Raw genomic sequence first — 17,703 nt, 5'->3', positions numbered from 1 at the left:
ACCCCGAGGGACCTTTGAGAGTTTCCAGGGCTATGGGGCAGTTATACCCTCTGCGTGAGGGACATATGGCTCGTTTTCAAATGCCTACAGTGGATGCCCTAGTCACTGCGGTGACAAAGAGAACTACCCTCCCTGTTGAAGGAGGTGTTGCCCTGAAGGATGTTCAAGACCGTAGGCTGGAAACAGCGTTGAAACGGTCCTTTGAAATTGCAGGTCTCACTGTTCGGGCGTCTGCATGCAGCTGTTATGCTGTGAGAGCCTGCCTAGCTTGGCTGCAACAGGCAGTGGCTCAGCCCGGAGATGGAGTGGAGCCCTTCTTGGATGTGGCTCCACGGATGGAGGTGGCCTTGTCCTTTCTGGCTGATGCCCTTTATGACCTTGTCAGAGCTTCGGCTAAACAAATGGCAGTAGCAGTGGCGGCTCGCCGTCGTCTGTGGCTACGACACTGAGCAGCGGACATGGCCTCTAAGCAAAGGTTGGTGAAGTTGCCTTTTTAAGGACTTCTCCTATTTGGTGAGGAGTTGGAGAAAATTGTGAAAGGCCTGGGTGATCCAAAACCCCAGCGCTTGCCCGAAGATAGGCAGAGGCCTTCCTCTAAGGGCCAGGCGGTCCACTCCTCGTACAGACCTCGCTTCTGTGAAGCTAGAAGGTACCGCCCGGGGCGTTCTGCTGGGTTCACTTCACGTGCCCGTGGTCAGCAGAGGAACTCCTTTCGCTCGGACAAGCGTTCCGCAGCCGGTCGCTCAAGACCAGGAGTTCAGGGGCGACCCTCTCAATGATGGTGCGCCGGCCCTCTCCTCGATGCCTGTCATCGGAGGACGGCTTTCCCTCTTTGTCGAGGAGTGGGCCAAGATTTCCTCAGATCAGTGGGTTCTGGACCTGATCAGAGATGGATACAGAATAGAATTCAACACCCCAGTAAGAGACGTGTTTGTGGAGTCCCGATGCGGTTCTGCCGTCAAACGGGCGGCGGTGGAGGAGACTTTACAAGGTTTCATTCAGTTAGGGGCAGTGACCCCGGTGCCTCCCGCCGAGCAAGGCTGCGGCCGATACTCCATCTACTTTGTGGTGCCGCGAAAAGGTGGGTCCTTTCGCCCTATTCTGGACTTAAAAGAAGTGAACAAGTCCCTGAGAGTGCGGCATTTCCACATGGAATCCCTGCGCTCCGTCATTGCGGCGGTTCAGCCAGGAGAGTTTCTCACGTCTCTAGACCTGAAAGAAGCTTACTTGCACATACCGATTTGGCCCCCGCACCAGAAGTTTCTGAGGTTTGCGGTGTTGGGAAAACATTTCCAGTTCAGGGCCTTGCCTTTTGGCCTCGCCACAGCTCCCCGAACCTTTTCGAAGGTAATGGTGGTAGTAGCTGCTTTTCTCAGGCGAGAAGGTATCAGGGTTCACCCGTACCTAGACGACTGGCTCATCAGAGCAGACTCTGCAACAGAGAGCTTACAAGCTACAGCCAGAGTGGTCTCAGTACTGCAATCTCTAGGCTGGGTCGTCAATATGGCCAAAAGTCACCTGTCCCCTTCACAATCTCTAGAGGGGCCAGGTTCAACACAGTCTCGGGCTATGTGTTCCTACCCGAGCCAAGGCGGTGCAAGCTTCAGAATCAGGTCCGTCTGCTCCTGAGGATGCCCCGCCCGCGAGCTTGGGACATTGTCCAGCTGCTGGGATCGATGTCAGCCACGATGGAAGTGGTACCCTGGGCGAGAGCGCACCTGAGACCTCTACAGTATTCCCTACTCCGGAGATGGTCTCCTATTTCTCAGGTTGGAGAAGAGACGGCTGAGGGGAGATATGATAGAAGTGTATAAAATAATGAGTGGAATGGATCGGGTGGATGTGAAGCGACTGTTCACGCTATCGAAAAATACTAGGACTAGAGGGCATGAGTTGAAGCTACAGTGTGGTAAATTTAAAACGAATCGGAGAAAATTTTTCTTCACCCAACGTGTAATTAGACTCTGGAACTCGTTGCCGGAGAACGTGGTACGGGCGGTTAGCTTGATGGAGTTTAAAAAGGGGTTAGATAGATTCCTAAAGGACAAGTCCATAGACCGCTATTAAATGGACTTGGAAAAATTCCGCATTTTTAGGTATAACTTGTCTGGAATGTTTTTACGTTTAGGGAGCGTGCCAGGTGCCCTTGACCTGGATTGGCCACTGTCGGTGACAGGATGCTGGGCTAGATGGACCTTTGGTCTTTCCCAGTATGGCACTACTTATGTACTTATGTACTTATGTACTTATGTACCAATGCAGACTTACTTGGCTCCCTGCGGCCCGTCTCAGCATGGAGTGGTGGCTCTCGGACAGCATGCTGCGGCGAGGAATGCCGCTGACGCTCCCCGTTTGGTGCCTAGTGGTAACAGATGCCAGCCTGAAGGGCTGGGGCGCACACTGCAAGGGGAAGCATGCCCAGGGTCTATGGACACCCGAGGAGTCGGAGTGGTCCATCAACCGCCTAGAGTTGAAAGCGGTGTTTCAGGCGCTTCTGGCCTTTCAAGTGACCCTGGAAGGATTGGCTGTCAGAGTGATGTCGGACAACACGACAACGGTGGCCTATATAAATCGACAAGGCGGAACAAGGGGCAGAGCACTAGCCACGCAGGCCGAACTGATTTGCCACTGGGCCGAGCTGCATCTTCAATGTCTGTCGGCAGCTCATATTGCAGGTCAGAGCAATGTGCAGGCCGATTATCTGAGCAGGCATCAGATCGATCCAGCAGAATGGAATCTGGCAGACGAAGTATTCCTGCAGATCTGTGCCAAATGGGGCAAGCCCGTGATGGATCTAATGGCGACAAGTGCCAATACCAAAGTCCCGTGCTTCTTCAGCAGACGGAGAGATCCTCGCTCGGCGGGGTTGGATGCCTTGGCTCAACCCTGGCCTCCGGGTCTACTTTATGTGTTTCCCCCATGGCCCTTGATAGGGCGCCTGCTCTTGCGGATTCGGCTGCACCCAGGAGAAGTGGTCCTCATCGCCCCGGATTGGCCAAGGAGACCTTGGTATGCAGACCTCTGACAGATGCTCCTGGAGGCTCCTCTGCCGTTACCTCTGGTATCGAACCTGTTGACTCAGGGACCGGTAGCCATGGAGGACGCCGGCCGCTTTGGTCTTACGGCATGGCTATTGAGAGGGCGCAATTGAGGGATAAAGGTTATTCCAATAAAGTTATTTTCACTCTCCTGCAAGCCCGCAAGTGGTCCACTTCCGTGGCTTATGCCAGGATTTGGTGCCTGTTTGAGTCTTGGTGTGCTTCCAGAGCCATTGTTCCAATGCGGGCTCCTGTCTCGCCGATTCTGGACTTTTTGCAGGAAGGTGTACAAAAAGGCTTGGCCTATAATTCCCTGCGGGTGCAGGTGGCAGCGTTGGCCTCCCTTCGTGGTAAGGTGGAAGGCGTGTCTTTGGCTGCTCACCCAGATGTGGCACGGTTTCTTAGAAGGGTGCTTCGGCTCCGACCTCCAGTGCGAGCACCCTGTCCAGCTTGGAACCTGGGGCTAGTTTTGAAAACCCTGCAGGCATCTCCTTTTGAGCCGCTTCGGCGAGCATCGGAGAAAGACTTGACACTGAAGGCCGTTTTTCTGGTGGCCATTACCTCGGCGAGACGGGTGTCAGAGCTCCAGGCGCTATCCTGTAGAGACCAATTTCTGCAATTTTCAGAGTCCGGAGTCACGGTTCGGACCGTGCCTTCCTTTATGCCTAAGGTGGTTTCAGCCTTTCACTTAAACCAGCCTATTTTCTTGCCCTCTTTTTCAGAGGAAGAGTTTCCAGAATCTTTTGGGCAGCTGCACCTTTTGGATGTGCGCAGGACTCTGCTGCAGTATCTGCGAGTTACTAACTCTTTCAGGACTTCTGATCATCTGTTTGTTTTGCTATCCGGTTCTCGCAGAGGGTCTCCAGCGTCTAAAGCCACTATTGCCCGCTGGCTCAAAGAAACTATCTTTTCAGCTTATCTGCTGGCCGGCAGGGTTCCGCTTGTAGCCTTTAAGGCACATTCTACTAGAGCGATTTCTTCCTCTTGGGCTGAAACTGGAGCACTCTCTCTTCAAGAAATATGCAGTGCAGCAACATGGGCTTCTAAGCTCTCCTTTCCCCGACATTACAGGCTGGATGTGGCTGCCAGGAGGGATGCGCGTTTTGGTGCACAAGTGCTAGCGCGTGGTGTGGCTTGTTCCCACCCTATCTAGGGATTGGTTTGTTACATCCCATACGTAATGGCTTCATCTGCTTGATGACAAGGAAGGGAAAATTAGGTTCTTACCTTGGTAATTTTCTTTCCTTTAGTCATAGCAGATGAAGCCATGAGCCCTCCTTGTATGATTGTCTGTATGCTGTGAATCTGTTTTTCAGGTTCTGTTCTAATTTCCTGAAGTTCCTTCCTTGGGAGAAAGTTGGAAAACAATCTTCAGGATTCATGTTCAGTTTAAATTTAGGAGGATGTGTTCATTCCCTCCAGCATGTTTTTTTGGAGAATGTGTTGATTCTCTCCAGGAGGCGCGTGTGTTCCCCTCCAGTTCTATAAATAGGAGGATGAGTTCATTCCCTCCAGTGTGTTGGGAGGATGTGTGATTCCCTCCAGGAGGCGTGTGTGTTCCCCTCCACTTATACAATAAGGAGGATGAGTTTATTCCCTCCAGGAGGATGTGCATTCCCTCCTTTATGAGTTCATGCCCTTGTGATGGGCCATCGTTCGCTGTGAGGAAAGCTCTTGTGATTCCCATTGCGGTTTGCCATACTGCTTTGGAAGCTTCAAATACTGAAGAGGCAGTGGAGCTAGCTGGCCAAGAGGGCACTGTGAAAGTTTGAGTGCTCTCTATCTCCCCTGCTGGTTGATGGACATAGCCCATACGTAATGGCTTCATCTGCTATGACTAAAGGAAAGAAAATTACCAAGGTAAGAACCTAATTTTCCCATACATAAATCATCTGATGTTTAAATAGAGAAAGAGACTTTATATGGTGAAAAGACTCCTGACGCAGGCCTGACCGGCCGAAACACAGCTGTGTCGAGTCCCGATCACCCCATTTTTAATTTTCAAGGTTAATATACTTTTAAGTTTTTACATCAACGGTGTCGTCCTGATTCATTTTTCTTTTTTATTATTTTTTATTATTGTTATTTTTTCTTTTTCATTTTAGTCATCTTCGCTGTTCTGTCCATTGTATTCTAAAATAGTGCACATAGTTTTTTGAAGCGCCCCACAGCCTGCCCATTCTACGCCCATGGCCACACCTCCGTTTCAACTGTGCACTTTAGAAGGTACTTGCACTGTGTTATAGAATATGCCTAGAAAGTTGTGCATGTTAATTCTAATTAAAACCAATTAATGCTGCTGATTGGTTAAGTACCAATTATCGGCACTGTACCATAGTAACTGATTGGCTTGTTAATTAAGTTGTGCGCACAATTTGGCTATGCGGCCAAATTATAGTGCCTTAAGTTGTGCGCGCTATATAGAATTTGGGGGTAAATCCATTAGTGCATCTTAGTAAAAGGTCCCGCCTGAGTGAGGGAAGTGCTAGGACTCTTCTGATAATTTGGATTTGTCAAAATTTTTGTAGTTTTCTCATGATTTGACAACTAAAAGGAGTGCTTTTATTCATTATATTTCAGATAGAAAAGCAAGCACTGGTCATATTTAAGGCTTATTTTCCTAAGAAGCATTTACTTTTTTGTGGCCGGGCAGTACAATTGTTTCCTGATGTGGAAAGGGCTACTCAGTTACGTAGAAAAGCTTTTCTGCAGACCCAGGTATTTAGTGCTAAGCCATCTCCAGGTACCGCCATTGAATAGTTAGGTCATCTGCGGACTCAGAAGCTCTGCAGGTACCAGCTGATATTCTGTGACGATATCCCCATACCTAACGAGGGAAAAAGAGGTCTGCTTTTTGTTTTGTCCTATCCATAGTCGCCGAGAGGGGGGGGGCAGGGGGCACAAAATTCCCCGGGCCTGGCACCGCGGTCCCACCCGCCCTCTGTCGTCGACTGTCTGTCCCCTGCATTGAAATCGCAGTCTCACCTCTGTGAAAGCAGCGCTGCAGGCAGGAGAACACCTCCCTTCGGCCCTCCTTCCTTCCCTGTGTCCCGCCCTCGTCTGACGTAACTTCCGCGAGGGCGGGACACAAGGAGGGAAGGAGGGCCGAATGGAGGCATTCTGCTGCCTGCAGCGCTGCTTTCACAGAGGTGAGACTGCGATATCAATACAGGGGGCCCTGCCCGGTGGCGGATGGAGGGGGGAGCGGCGGGGGCAACCTCGAGGGGGGAGTGGCGGCGGCGACCTCAGGGGGCAGGGTGGCAGGGGCGGGGCCCTGGGGCGGTCTTGCCCCGGGCCTGGCCCAGTCTCTCGGCAGCCCTGGTCCTATCTGCCCGGTTAGGTATGTGGGCATTGGTACAGAATGTAGCTGGTGCCCGCATATCTGTAGCTTTGCCCTGACTCTGTCCCTGGACCAACCCAACATTAACTGGACATTGCTACAGCGCTCAGAGAAGATAATTCAGCAGCACTTCTTGGTTAAGTGCCACTAAATATCCACTCCTGGACTGCTGATTGGAGTATTAGTGGGCAAGAGGCTCTCCTACCTGCTTAAACCCCTTTGAATATCTAACTCAATATTTGTAGCGTAATGTACAATGTCCAAAGGTTTAGATTTCCGGGACACTTCTGGCAGGGGTGGCATTGGAGTGATCAGGTTTGAGTTTAATTATTAAGGGGCCCTTTTACTAAGGCGCGTACATGCATCAATTTTGAAGTACCACCCCGCTACCGTGTGGCTCTGGTGGTAATTTCATTTTTGACGCACGTTTGCTATGTGTGCCGTAAAATATTTTTAATTTTCCAACGCCCAGTGCTAACCAGGTGGTAATCGGCATTGTACACGTGCTGATGATTTATTTTTTTGCAGGTGTGCTGAAAAATGGACCAGCATGTCCAGTACATGTGTCTACACCAGCGCAGGCTATTTTTCGGTGCACCTTAGTAAAACGACCCCTTAAATCTCAGGAGAGGAACTCTTAGGGCTTGAATGACAATTGGTGTGTGGGGGGGGGGGGGGGGGGAGAGATGCAAGCCTGAATGTCTCTCTAGGGCACATAATGGGCTACATAATTTGTACATAAGTACATAAGCATCGCCATGCCGGGACAGACCAAGGGTCCATCGTGCCACTTTGAGTCTGCTTTATGTGGAAAAAAGTGGGGTATAAATGTTCATAAATAAATAAATTAAAATAAATATGGCACCTAAAAAATCCGCGTGGAAAAATATTCTGCCTAGACATATTCTCTAAAGCATGCCTATATTTTATAGAATAGGATTTACACATGGTATATAGAATACGCTGTGTCTCTCCATGTGACCAAATTTATTCGCACCCATTTACGCCATGTTTTACTTGGTGTAAATCCCAACACTTAAATTAGGCGCAGATCGGGGTGTATTCTATCATAATGCGCATAGATTTTAGAAATGGCCATGCCCCTATGTGACTTAGAATTTAGGTGCTCCACGTTATAGAATACAATTAGCGAGTTGTGCACGTAATTCTAAATTAATGCCAGTCAGTGCTGATAATTGCTTATTCCTTGTCATCAAGCAGATGAAGCCATTACATATGAGTTATGTCCATCAACCAGCAGGGGAGATAGAGAGCACTCAAACTTTCTCAGTGCCCTCTTGGCCAGCTAGCTCCACTGCCTCTTCAGTATTCTCTATCTCTCCTAGCAGGGTGGCTGCAGCTTCTCGAGCTCCAGAAAAATCTGCCGGGAGGTGGTTCCTGGCTTGCCAGTTGTTAACCGGGGTGTTGGAGGCTATAGCAGCTTCACTTTAAAGGCACATAGGTTAGCCCTTTCCCTGCCTTACCTATACCTCCGTGGATGTGGACATATTGCATTGCTTTCCCTGTCCTTACCCACCAACAGTGGATGCAGGCATATAGGTTCGCCCTTTCCCTGCCTTTCCCACTCATCTGAGCCTCCGGAGTCTTCAATACCTCTGCTTTCCTCACAGCGTTAAAAAAAAAAAAAAAAAGTCGCATCGCGTTTTTAAACGCAGAGACGCTGGAACAGAGGTTTTTGACCTGATTTTCAGCAGGATCGTAGTTGTACGCTAGATCCTTTGAAGTAAGAGTGTTTTCCAACTCCTCCGGGGTGGGCCCGTGATCGGGGCGATTTTGGTGCGAAACCACCATTTTGGATTTTACCGCCATTTTTCGGCGATGGCTGCGGACAATGTAAAGCGCTGTTCCACGTGTGGCAAGCGCAAATCAGCAGGGCTCTGTAAATCGTGCTGTACAGGCGTAGGAGCCGGCCCGAGCATGGCGAGCGATGTTTCTTCCCGCTCTGAGCTGGCAGCGGGCGCTATTTTGCTTACACCGCATGGCGCGGTCTCCGTGGACACGGAGAGACCTGAGCCGGGTGGGGCACCTCGAGATGAGGTTATTTCAGGAGTGGCTAGCACCGGACAGGATTTAGGTGCCCAGGGTGAGATTTTCTCCCCGGATTTTGGGCTTTTGCTGCATAAAGCATACATGATGAAAAGAGCCCTCCCTCAAGGGTCGCCTGAGGCCCCTTTGATGGCCCCCCCGATGGATTCTGGCCTGGGACTGCCCAGTGAGGTTTTCCCGGATGATTGGCCCAAAGATAAGCACAGAAGGGTTAATTCCCCTTCAGATTGTGGTGCACCTCCCCCCCCCCCCCCCCCGTGGTCGGGGTGTGAGGATTCGGAGAACTCTGACAGACGTTCTTGGTCTGAGGAACCGGAGTCAGGTGCGGATTTACCACAGGATCTGGATGATCCCTCCGCAGTGAGGATTTTCCACCGTGATGAGCTGCCAGCGCTTATTTCAGATACCCTGCAGGCCCTCTCGATTGAAGATCCTGACAGTGGCATGACCTCCTCGGGTAATCCCAGGATGGCTAGTACCAAGAAAGCTGCTCGGGCCTTCCCTTTGCATGACTCCATCCTAGAGCTTGTGTCGGCTCAGTGGGCTGCCCCGAGGGACCTTTGAGAGTTTCCAGGGCTATGGGGCAGTTATACCCTCTGCGTGAGGGGCATATGGTGGTAACGGATGCCAGCCTGAAGGGCTGGGGCGCACATTGCAAGGGGAAGCATGCCCAGGGTCTATGGACACCCAAGGAGTCGGAGTGGTCCATCAACCGCCTAGAGTTGAAAGCGGTGTTTCAGGCGCTTCTGGCTTTTCAAGTGACCCTGGAAGGATTGGCTGTCAGAGTGATGTCGGACAACACGACAACAGTGGCCTATATAAATCGACAAGGCGGAACAAGGTGCAGAGCACTAGCCGCGCAGGCCGAACTGATTTGCCACTGGGCCGAGCTGCATCTTCAGTGTCAGTCGGCAGTTCATATTGCAGGTCAGAGCAATGTGCAGGCCGATTATCTGAGCAGGCATCAGATCGATCCAGCAGAATGGAATCTGGCAGACGAAGTATTCCTGCAGATCTGTGCCAAATGGGGCAAGCCCGTGATGGACCTCATGGCGACAAGTTCCAATGCCAAAGTCCCGTGCTTCTTCAGCAGACGGAGAGATCCTCGCTCGGCGGAGTTGGATGCCTTGGCTCAACCCTGGCCTCCGTGTCTTCTTTGTGTGTTTCCCCCATGGCCCTTGATAGGGCGCCTGCTCTTGCGGATTCGGCTGCACCCAGGAGAAGTGGTCCTCATCGCCCCGGATTGGCCAAGGAGACCTTGGTATGCAGACCTCCGACAGATGCTTCTGGAGGCTCCTCTGCCGTTACCTCTGGTACCGAACCTGTTGACTCAGGGACCGGTAGCCATGGAGGACGCCTGCCGCTTTGGTCTTACGGCATGGCTATTGAGAGGGCGTGATTGAGGGATAAAGGTTATTCCAATAAAGCGATTACCACTCTCCTGCAAGCCCGCAAGCGGTCCACTTCCGTAGCTTATGCTAGGATTTGGTGCCTGTTTGAGTCTTGGTGTGCTTCCAGAGCCATTGCACCAATGCGGGCTCCTGTCTCGCCGATTCTGGACTTTTTGCAGGAAGGTGTACAAAAAGGCCTGGCCTATAATTCCCTGCGGGTGCAAGTGGCAGCGTTGGCCTCCCTTCGTGGTAAGGTGGGAGGCGTGTCTTTGGCTGCTCACCCAGATGTGGCACGGTTTCTTAGAGGGGTGCTTCGGCTCCGACCTCCCGTGCGAGCACCCTGTCCAGCTTGGAACCTGGGGCTAGTTTTGAAAGCCCTGCAGGCATCTCCTTTTGAGCCGCTTCGGCAAGTATCGGAGAAGGATTTGACACTGAAGGCCGTTTTTCTGGTGGCCATTACCTCGGCGAGACGGGTGTCAGAGCTCCAGGCGCTGTCCTGTGGAGACCCATTTCTGCAATTTTCAGAGTCAGGAGTCACGGTTCGGACCGTGCCTTCCTTTATGCCTAAGGTGGTTTCAGCGTTTCACCTAAACCAGCCTATTTTCTTGCCCTCTTTTTCAGAGGAAGAGTTTCCAGAATCTTTTGGGCAGCTGCACCTTTTGGATGTGCGCAGGACTCTGCTGCAGTATCTGCGAGTTACTAACTCTTTCAGGACTTCTGATCATCTGTTTGTTTTACTATCAGGTTCTCGCAGAGGGTCTCCAGCGTCTAAGGCCACTATTGCCCGCTGGCTCAAAGAGACTATCTTTTCAGCTTATCTGCTGGTCAGCCGGGTGCCGCCTGTAGCCTTTAAGGCGCATTCTACAAGAGCGATTTCTTCCTCTTGGGCTGAAACTGGAGCACTCTCTCTTCAAGAGATATGCAGTGCAGCAACATGGGCTTCTAAGCTCTCCTTTGCCAGACATTACAGGCTGGATGTGGCTGCCAGGAGGGATGCGCGTTTTGGAGCACAAGTGCTAGCGCGTGGTGTGGCTTGTTCCCACCCTATCTAGGGATTGCTTTGTTACATCCCATACGTAATGGCTTCATCTGCTTGATGACAAGGAAGGGAAAATTAGGTTCTTACCATGATAATTTTCTTTCCTTTAGTCATAGCAGATGAAGCCATGAGCCCTCCCTGTTGGATTGTCATTATGCTGTAAATTGGGTTTTTTCAGGTTCTGTTCTAATTTCCTGAAGTTCCTTCCTTGGGAGAAAGTTGGAAAACAATCTTCAGGATTCATGTTCAGTTTAACTTTAGGAGGATGAGTTCATTCCCTCCAGTATGTTTTTTGGAGGATGTGTTGATTCCCTCCAGGAGGTGCGTGTGTTCCCCTCCACTTCTACAAAAAGGAGGATGAGTTTATTCCCTCCAGGAGGATGTGTATTCCCTCCTTTATGAGTTCATGCCCTTGTGATGGGCCATCGTTCGCTGTGAGGAAAGCTCTTGTGATTCCCATTGCGGTTGGCCATACTGCTTTGGAAGCTTCAAATACTGAACAGGCAGTGGAGCTAGCTGGCCAAGAGGGCACTGAGAAAGTTTGAGTGCTCTCTATCTCCCCTGTTGGTTGATGGACATAACCCATACGTAATGGCTTCATCTGCTATGACTAAAGGAAAGAAAATTATCATGGTAAGACCCTAATTTTCCCTTAACATCCAATTAACAGTGCTGGTTAGCTAGTCAACCAATTAAGTTATATGCATTGTTGTAGAATATGCTTCAGTTTCTGTGTGGATTTTTAGGCGCCATACATAGAATCCGAGGAAATATCTATGCATTGGCCCTGCCTGCATAAATAACAGGAGCAAGGTACATACTCCTTTCCTGCATGTATATTAATGTAATAATTTACTTAGAAAATTATCTGTATTTGTATGCAGGCTAACATTACGAACAGCAGGGTCTAGTCAACAGTGCCCCATGTTTATTCTTCCCTATAATTTACATGTGTTCCAAAATGACCTGTGAAAATCTTCATAAAATTAGTTGTTCTTGTCTTTTTACTTTCAGGTTTGGAATTCTTGTGCTGGAGTGAAATTAATGGAGTTTCCTTTTGTCGTACAAAACGTACCCAGTCGGCATTTTGTCCAGAGGACCTTTCACTCTCTTTGAAAAGGAGAAAATGTGATTTCCATTACAGACATGCTTCCGAAAGCTCACTTGGAGGAGATGAAAGCTGAAGAAGCAGAAGGGAGCTGTGTCAGCTGATCAGTTTTCAAACCATCTTGAAAAAACTCAATTTTCTAATCATGATCCTTCCACCTGTGGCGTCTCCCGGACTCCCCTTTGGCAGCTTCATAAGAGAAGAATAAAACGGAATGAGATGATGCTTTCTTTCCTAAACACAAACCAATGATGTAAATGTAGAGATATTTTTAAATTTTTATCGAGAGGATTATAGAGTTCCAAAATATTTGATGCAAGCAGGCATTCTGGTTCTGCCTTTTTATTACATAAGAACGTAAGAATAGCCATACTGCGTTAGACTAATGGTCCATGTAGCATGGACTAGCCTTTGAAATTTCAAAGTAATTCTTCATAAAGTTAGTATGGCATACAAAGGCTTTTATTTCCCCCCCTAGTGGCCTTACATGGGTATTGCTGATAGCTCCCAACTGCACTCACCTGGTGGAAGGTACAGTTGTCATCTGGAAAGCGAAAATCAAGTTATGAGTGCAATATGGCCAAAGTCATCATGAAATTTCAGCGTTATTTTCGACGGAAACCGATCCGCTTTTTTACATTTATAGTTTTTTATTTGACTGCTGGAAGCCTGGTATTTCTTCACTCGGGTTTCGCCGGCAGGCCTCTTGTACCTGGGAAAGAGCAAAGCCTTACTGATGGCACTGGTGACCCCACGGACCATCAAGACAAGGGAGCAGTACAGCTCAGTAGAGGCTTTAAGGAAATGCCAGACTCACCAGTTTTACCACGGAGGTATGGGCCCTGGTCAAAAACGGTTTCCAAGAATATGCTGGAGAGAAGCAAGCCAAGTGATTATGGTGGAGCCAGGAGCAGGGCACTCAAAGGGCGAAACACTAGAGAACAAGAGGAGGAAAGAGGTAAGATTTTGAGGAGATGTCGATGGGATGCTACAGATACAGGACAATATATTTGGAGAGGTATATTAGCATGTTTGAAACTTGGTAGCATTAGGCTAAGTGCATAGTCTACTGCATTCATATCCTTTCTCTTGACCTATACATGCCCTCTGCCCTACAGTACCTTCTTTAAAATGTGCATGTTTTGTGAAATGTGTGTTAGGCATGTTATGGGAAGCAATTTTCAGATACCCAGTTATGCCCTTTTAAAAGTTGCCCTCCCTGAACATAGCATGAGCATACTACCTTACTTTCTCAGTTCTCTGCTTTCTACAAAATAATTTTAAATCTTTAGTCTGTGAATGCCATTGCTACTTTTTGTTAACAGTAAGTGGCCTGGTGGGAAGACACAGTACAACGTACGGCTACAGTACAGTGATCCAGTGACAGTAGGATAATAGATTACCATTGTATTTCGGGAAATAGCTGAAGTGTTATCTATTTGGCAAACAGAGAATGGAGGAAGAAACAGCAGAAGTTACTGAAGATGTAACTAAAAGTCGATTAGAGTGGCTTTTATCTGTGTAATTACTTTTTACTCCTCTGTAGAAAGCCTAGGCAATTATTCATATACACAAAATATTCTCATTTTGCTATCTGTGGAAATTCATCAGAAAACCAAAGGCGGAAAGCCATTACAGATTTCACATTTATTATAAATCACTAAGTTATAGTCCACTATTTTGATTTATTTAAAGCATCTGCAGCGCAAGCTGGTTTTTTTTTTAAGTTTCACCAGAGAACATTTTGTTCTTACCTGTTCCATTCTGGCCGTAAGCTGAATATTGACATGTTGCCATGAACAAAGAGGATATGGAATAGAAGTAAAATAAATTGTTTTTTTTTTTACTGAGTTCTATATATGTATTCTAAAATGTTTGGGGGGGGGGGGGTGTTGGCACTATATTTTTAGGCCACGTGTGTTGGTCCAGATGAAAATTCTAGGCTGTGTCAAACTGACCAATCAGATTAGATACACCTAGATAGTTCTGGAATCCAGAACTGCACCGTGGACATTCTGTTGTTGGGTTTCCAAGTATATTGTCCATAGGATGAGGGTGACGCAAGGGGATAGACTCTATGGAACTATTTCTTTATGGAAAGGGCTGTAGATAACGTCTTAACAGCCTCCTAGTGAAGCTGGTGGAGGTGAGAACAGTATCAGAGTTCAAGGAATCCTGGAACAAGCACTAAGGATCTCACCTTCCTTTCCTCTGAGTGGATTCCATTTATCACCACCCTCTGTTGTCTGTAAATCATGCTTTAACATGTTTTGTGGTATGCCTTTTTTTTCCCCATTTAGCAGGTATTAGCGCTTAATGTACTTTAGTAAAAGGGACCCAAAATTCCCTATAATACGGATGAAGAGAAATCACAAAAAACTGAGCCTCTAGTAGCCCACAAAAATGGAGGAGATTGGGGTGGGGAGTGAAGGATAATAACTGTTCTGTAACAACTGAATGCGTCTAAGAATATTAATTACAGGCTGATGAGATATTCATGTATGTTGCTTTGAGAACACAACACTTCTGTTAACTCCTTGATTGTCTTCATTGATAAAACTGGTATTTGTTTAAAGGGGCCTTTCTGTTTGCTTTATACAGCTATGCACAGCCGCAAACACCTCTGGAGCACTGTATTGGAAACACTTCGCTAGGATATCTATGAAACAATGGCATCCTATTCCTAAAATACAATTGAAGTACCATATCCCTTTCTGAGGCCTGCACAAAGGTGGCCATGAAGGTAGCTTTCTCAGTAGCCTTCTTTGTTGAAGACTCCAGAAAGGTAAATTGAATTGGTCCAGACCACTTGCTTCCTCCACACCATGCCCTGATTTAGGAATTTAATAGACTCTAGAAAGAATAGTCAAGGAGACTGGATCCGTATGCAACAGATCAATAAAGTAGCTCTTAAGTATTTCTTCAGCCAAACCATTTTACATACAGAAAAATTAATAAAGCGTAAATTATTATACCCAGTACATTTTGCAGCCTCTCAATTTATAATCCATTACCACATTACACTTAATTAAGGTTTTATAGGATTTATCCACGTCTTCCAGTTTATGTCTTTGTTCAACTACATTCTGTCCACACATAGCCAATTTACCCTCAATTCAAAGATTTTAATAGAAGTCTCCCCAGCAAACTGACACAATTTGGATAAGCAGTTGGATATAGTGGATTCCATCCTGGCCACTATCCTTCAAATTTCTAAGGTGGTAACCTCTTCAAGAAGGTTAGGCAAGGTGACACCTCTTCCACCTACTCCCAGCGATTTCATTTTCTAGAATTCGTCCTGAGATGACCCAGTAGGTGGAATCTCTTCCAAAATTATTTTGCCCTCAGAGTCCATCTCCAATATGAAAACCTGTAAAGCCTTAAAAGATTGTTCTGCATCTACATCAACTTCCAACACATCCTTCTGGCATTAAGCATAACATTACTGTTCTGTAATCTTCCAATCTTGACTCTCCTTGACCGAAGTCTCTATGGGCATTGCTAGAACGCTCCAAGAGGAAGGGGTGGTGAGCGACACATTGGGCTGAGCGACACATCAGACATTGGGGTAGTCTGAAATAAAACTTTGGCCACTCTCTGGCACTCTCCAATACCATCATGAGGGTCACATACTGGAGCAATTTTACTCTGGATATTCCTTCACTTTTCCTTTCCCATTCCATATAATAGGACACAGTCACTCCTCAAAGATCTTACAAAAAAGAAGGCAGTTGACAGCTAGTTGTGTCTGAAATAATTCAGAGATGACTCCGAAAGGACATTTCCTTTTGGATACACCCTTCACATGCATGGCTTCCTTCTGATTTTATGAGAGATGTTGATGCCGCAGAATGACCAGTGCAAGTGGCGCCCCCTCACAATGCTGCTCAACTCTCTCCAGCTGATACTCCACAGAGAGCCAGGTCTCACACTGTGGTTGGCTGAAACAGGGTAGCTCTTCTTCTGCTCTCTCCCATCCTCTCTCATTGTCTTCTGGTTGAACCAGTGCTCTAATCATAAGGAGCAGTGTAATGGTTAGAGCAGCAGGCTGAGAACCAAGAAAGCCAGGGTTTTTTTTTTTTTGGTTGGGGAGGGAGGAAGGAGGTTCATGTCTCATGGATGCCCCTTCCCCTCCCCCCCCCAAATTCTATAAATGTCACCCAAAGATAGGTGCGGAATAAGGCACACAGTTATAAAATAGGGCAGGTTGAGTGCCAATGAAATAATTGGCACTCAACTGACAATAAATACTAATAATTGTTAGCAAGCACTAATTGGTACTAATTTGCCTTTACACATGTATCAGACTTACACCCGTAGTCTACAAAAAGCATGCCTAACTTCTCTTGCACGCTAATCAAAGGATGGCACTATCATGGGAGATGCATAAGGGCATAAGAATGTAAGAATAGCCATACTGGGTCAGACCAGTGGTCCTTCCACCAGTATCCTGCTTCCATCAATGGCCAATTCAAGTCACAGTACCTGACAGAATCCCAAATAATAGCAAGATCCACGTTACTGATCCCAGGGACAAGCAGTGGCCTTTCCCCATGTCCATCTCAATAGAAGACTATGGACTTTTTCTCCAGAACTGTCCAAAATTTTTAAAATCCAGATATACCTAACTGCTGATACCACGTCTTCCAACGAGTTCCAGAGCTTAACTATTCGTTGAGTGAAAAAATTATTTCCTCCTGTTCGTTTTAAAAGTAGTACATCCTGAGTGTCCCCCTCCTAGCCTTGTACTTTTTGAAAGAATAAAAAATCAATTTACGTTTACCTGTTCTACACCACTCAGTATTTTGTAGACCTCTATCCTATCACCCGTCAGGAGCGTTATGACTATTCTCTCTCTCTCCTCTCCCCGTATGTTCCCACCCGTAACCTCCGCTCTCAGGACAAATCACTCCTATCTGTACCCTTCTCCACCACCGCTAACTCCAGAATCCGCCCCTTCTGCCTCGCAGCACCTTATGCCTGGAAAAGACTTCCTGAACCATACGCCATGCGCCCTCCCTGCCCATCTTCAAGTCCTTACTCAAGGCCCATCTCTTCTCCCTTGCTTTTGGCGCCTAACCACCTTCCCCATTCCTGTTACCTACACTGACTACGTAGTCTGTTACCGTTAGATTGGTAAGCTCTCTTGAGCAGGGACTGTCCCTCCCCGTGTTTAAACTTGTACAGCGCTGCGTAACCCTGGCAGCGCTATAGAAATGCTAAGTAGTAGTAGTAGTATTCTTGCACATACTTTATGGAATAGTTGAATTTAAACATCCACTGCTGCATTGAGGTGCCACCATTTATGTCAACCATTGACATTGCAGTAAGTGGTCACACCTAATGTTTGGCGCTTAACTGTGGACGTACACAGTAGTATCTGGAACAGATTTGGGCGCACAACTCTGCCATTATAGAATAGCATCCAGATTCTATATAGTGCGACTAGATTTCTGTGTGGAACTCCGGATGGTTCTATAACAGCGCGTGCAACTTAATTGGCTCAACAAGCTAATCAGCGTTAACAGTACTTAACAAGCAATAATAAGCACTAATTAGCAATAGAATTTACTTGCACAAATCCCTAAGCATATTCTGTAATGCAGTGTGCCTAAATGTTAATGTGCACAGGCAAAAAGGGGTGTAGTTATAGGCGAGGAAATGGGCATTTGTGGGCGTTCCAAAATTTACGCACGTTGTTATAGAATATGACCCAGTGC

General features: G+C 47.6%; 1 protein-coding gene across 1 annotated transcript in view; it reads left to right on the top strand.

The window, feature by feature from the left end:
- WSCD2 (WSC domain containing 2) overlaps window positions 1–17,703 on the top strand; it is a 363,115-nt gene that overhangs the window by 114,190 nt on the left and 231,222 nt on the right. The window contains exon 2 of the mRNA XM_030219890.1: window positions 11,890–12,941. Within this exon, the coding sequence (XP_030075750.1) occupies window positions 12,560–12,941 (382 nt within the window). The 5' untranslated portion in view covers window positions 11,890–12,559. The remainder of the gene's footprint in view (window positions 1–11,889; window positions 12,942–17,703) is intronic.

This window comes from Microcaecilia unicolor, chromosome 11, assembly GCF_901765095.1.
Source record: "Microcaecilia unicolor chromosome 11, aMicUni1.1, whole genome shotgun sequence".
NCBI classification, from domain to species: Eukaryota; Metazoa; Chordata; class Amphibia; order Gymnophiona; family Siphonopidae; genus Microcaecilia; species Microcaecilia unicolor.
The sequence above is the reverse complement of the archived record's forward strand: the minus strand, read 5'-3'. Positions and strand labels throughout refer to the sequence as shown.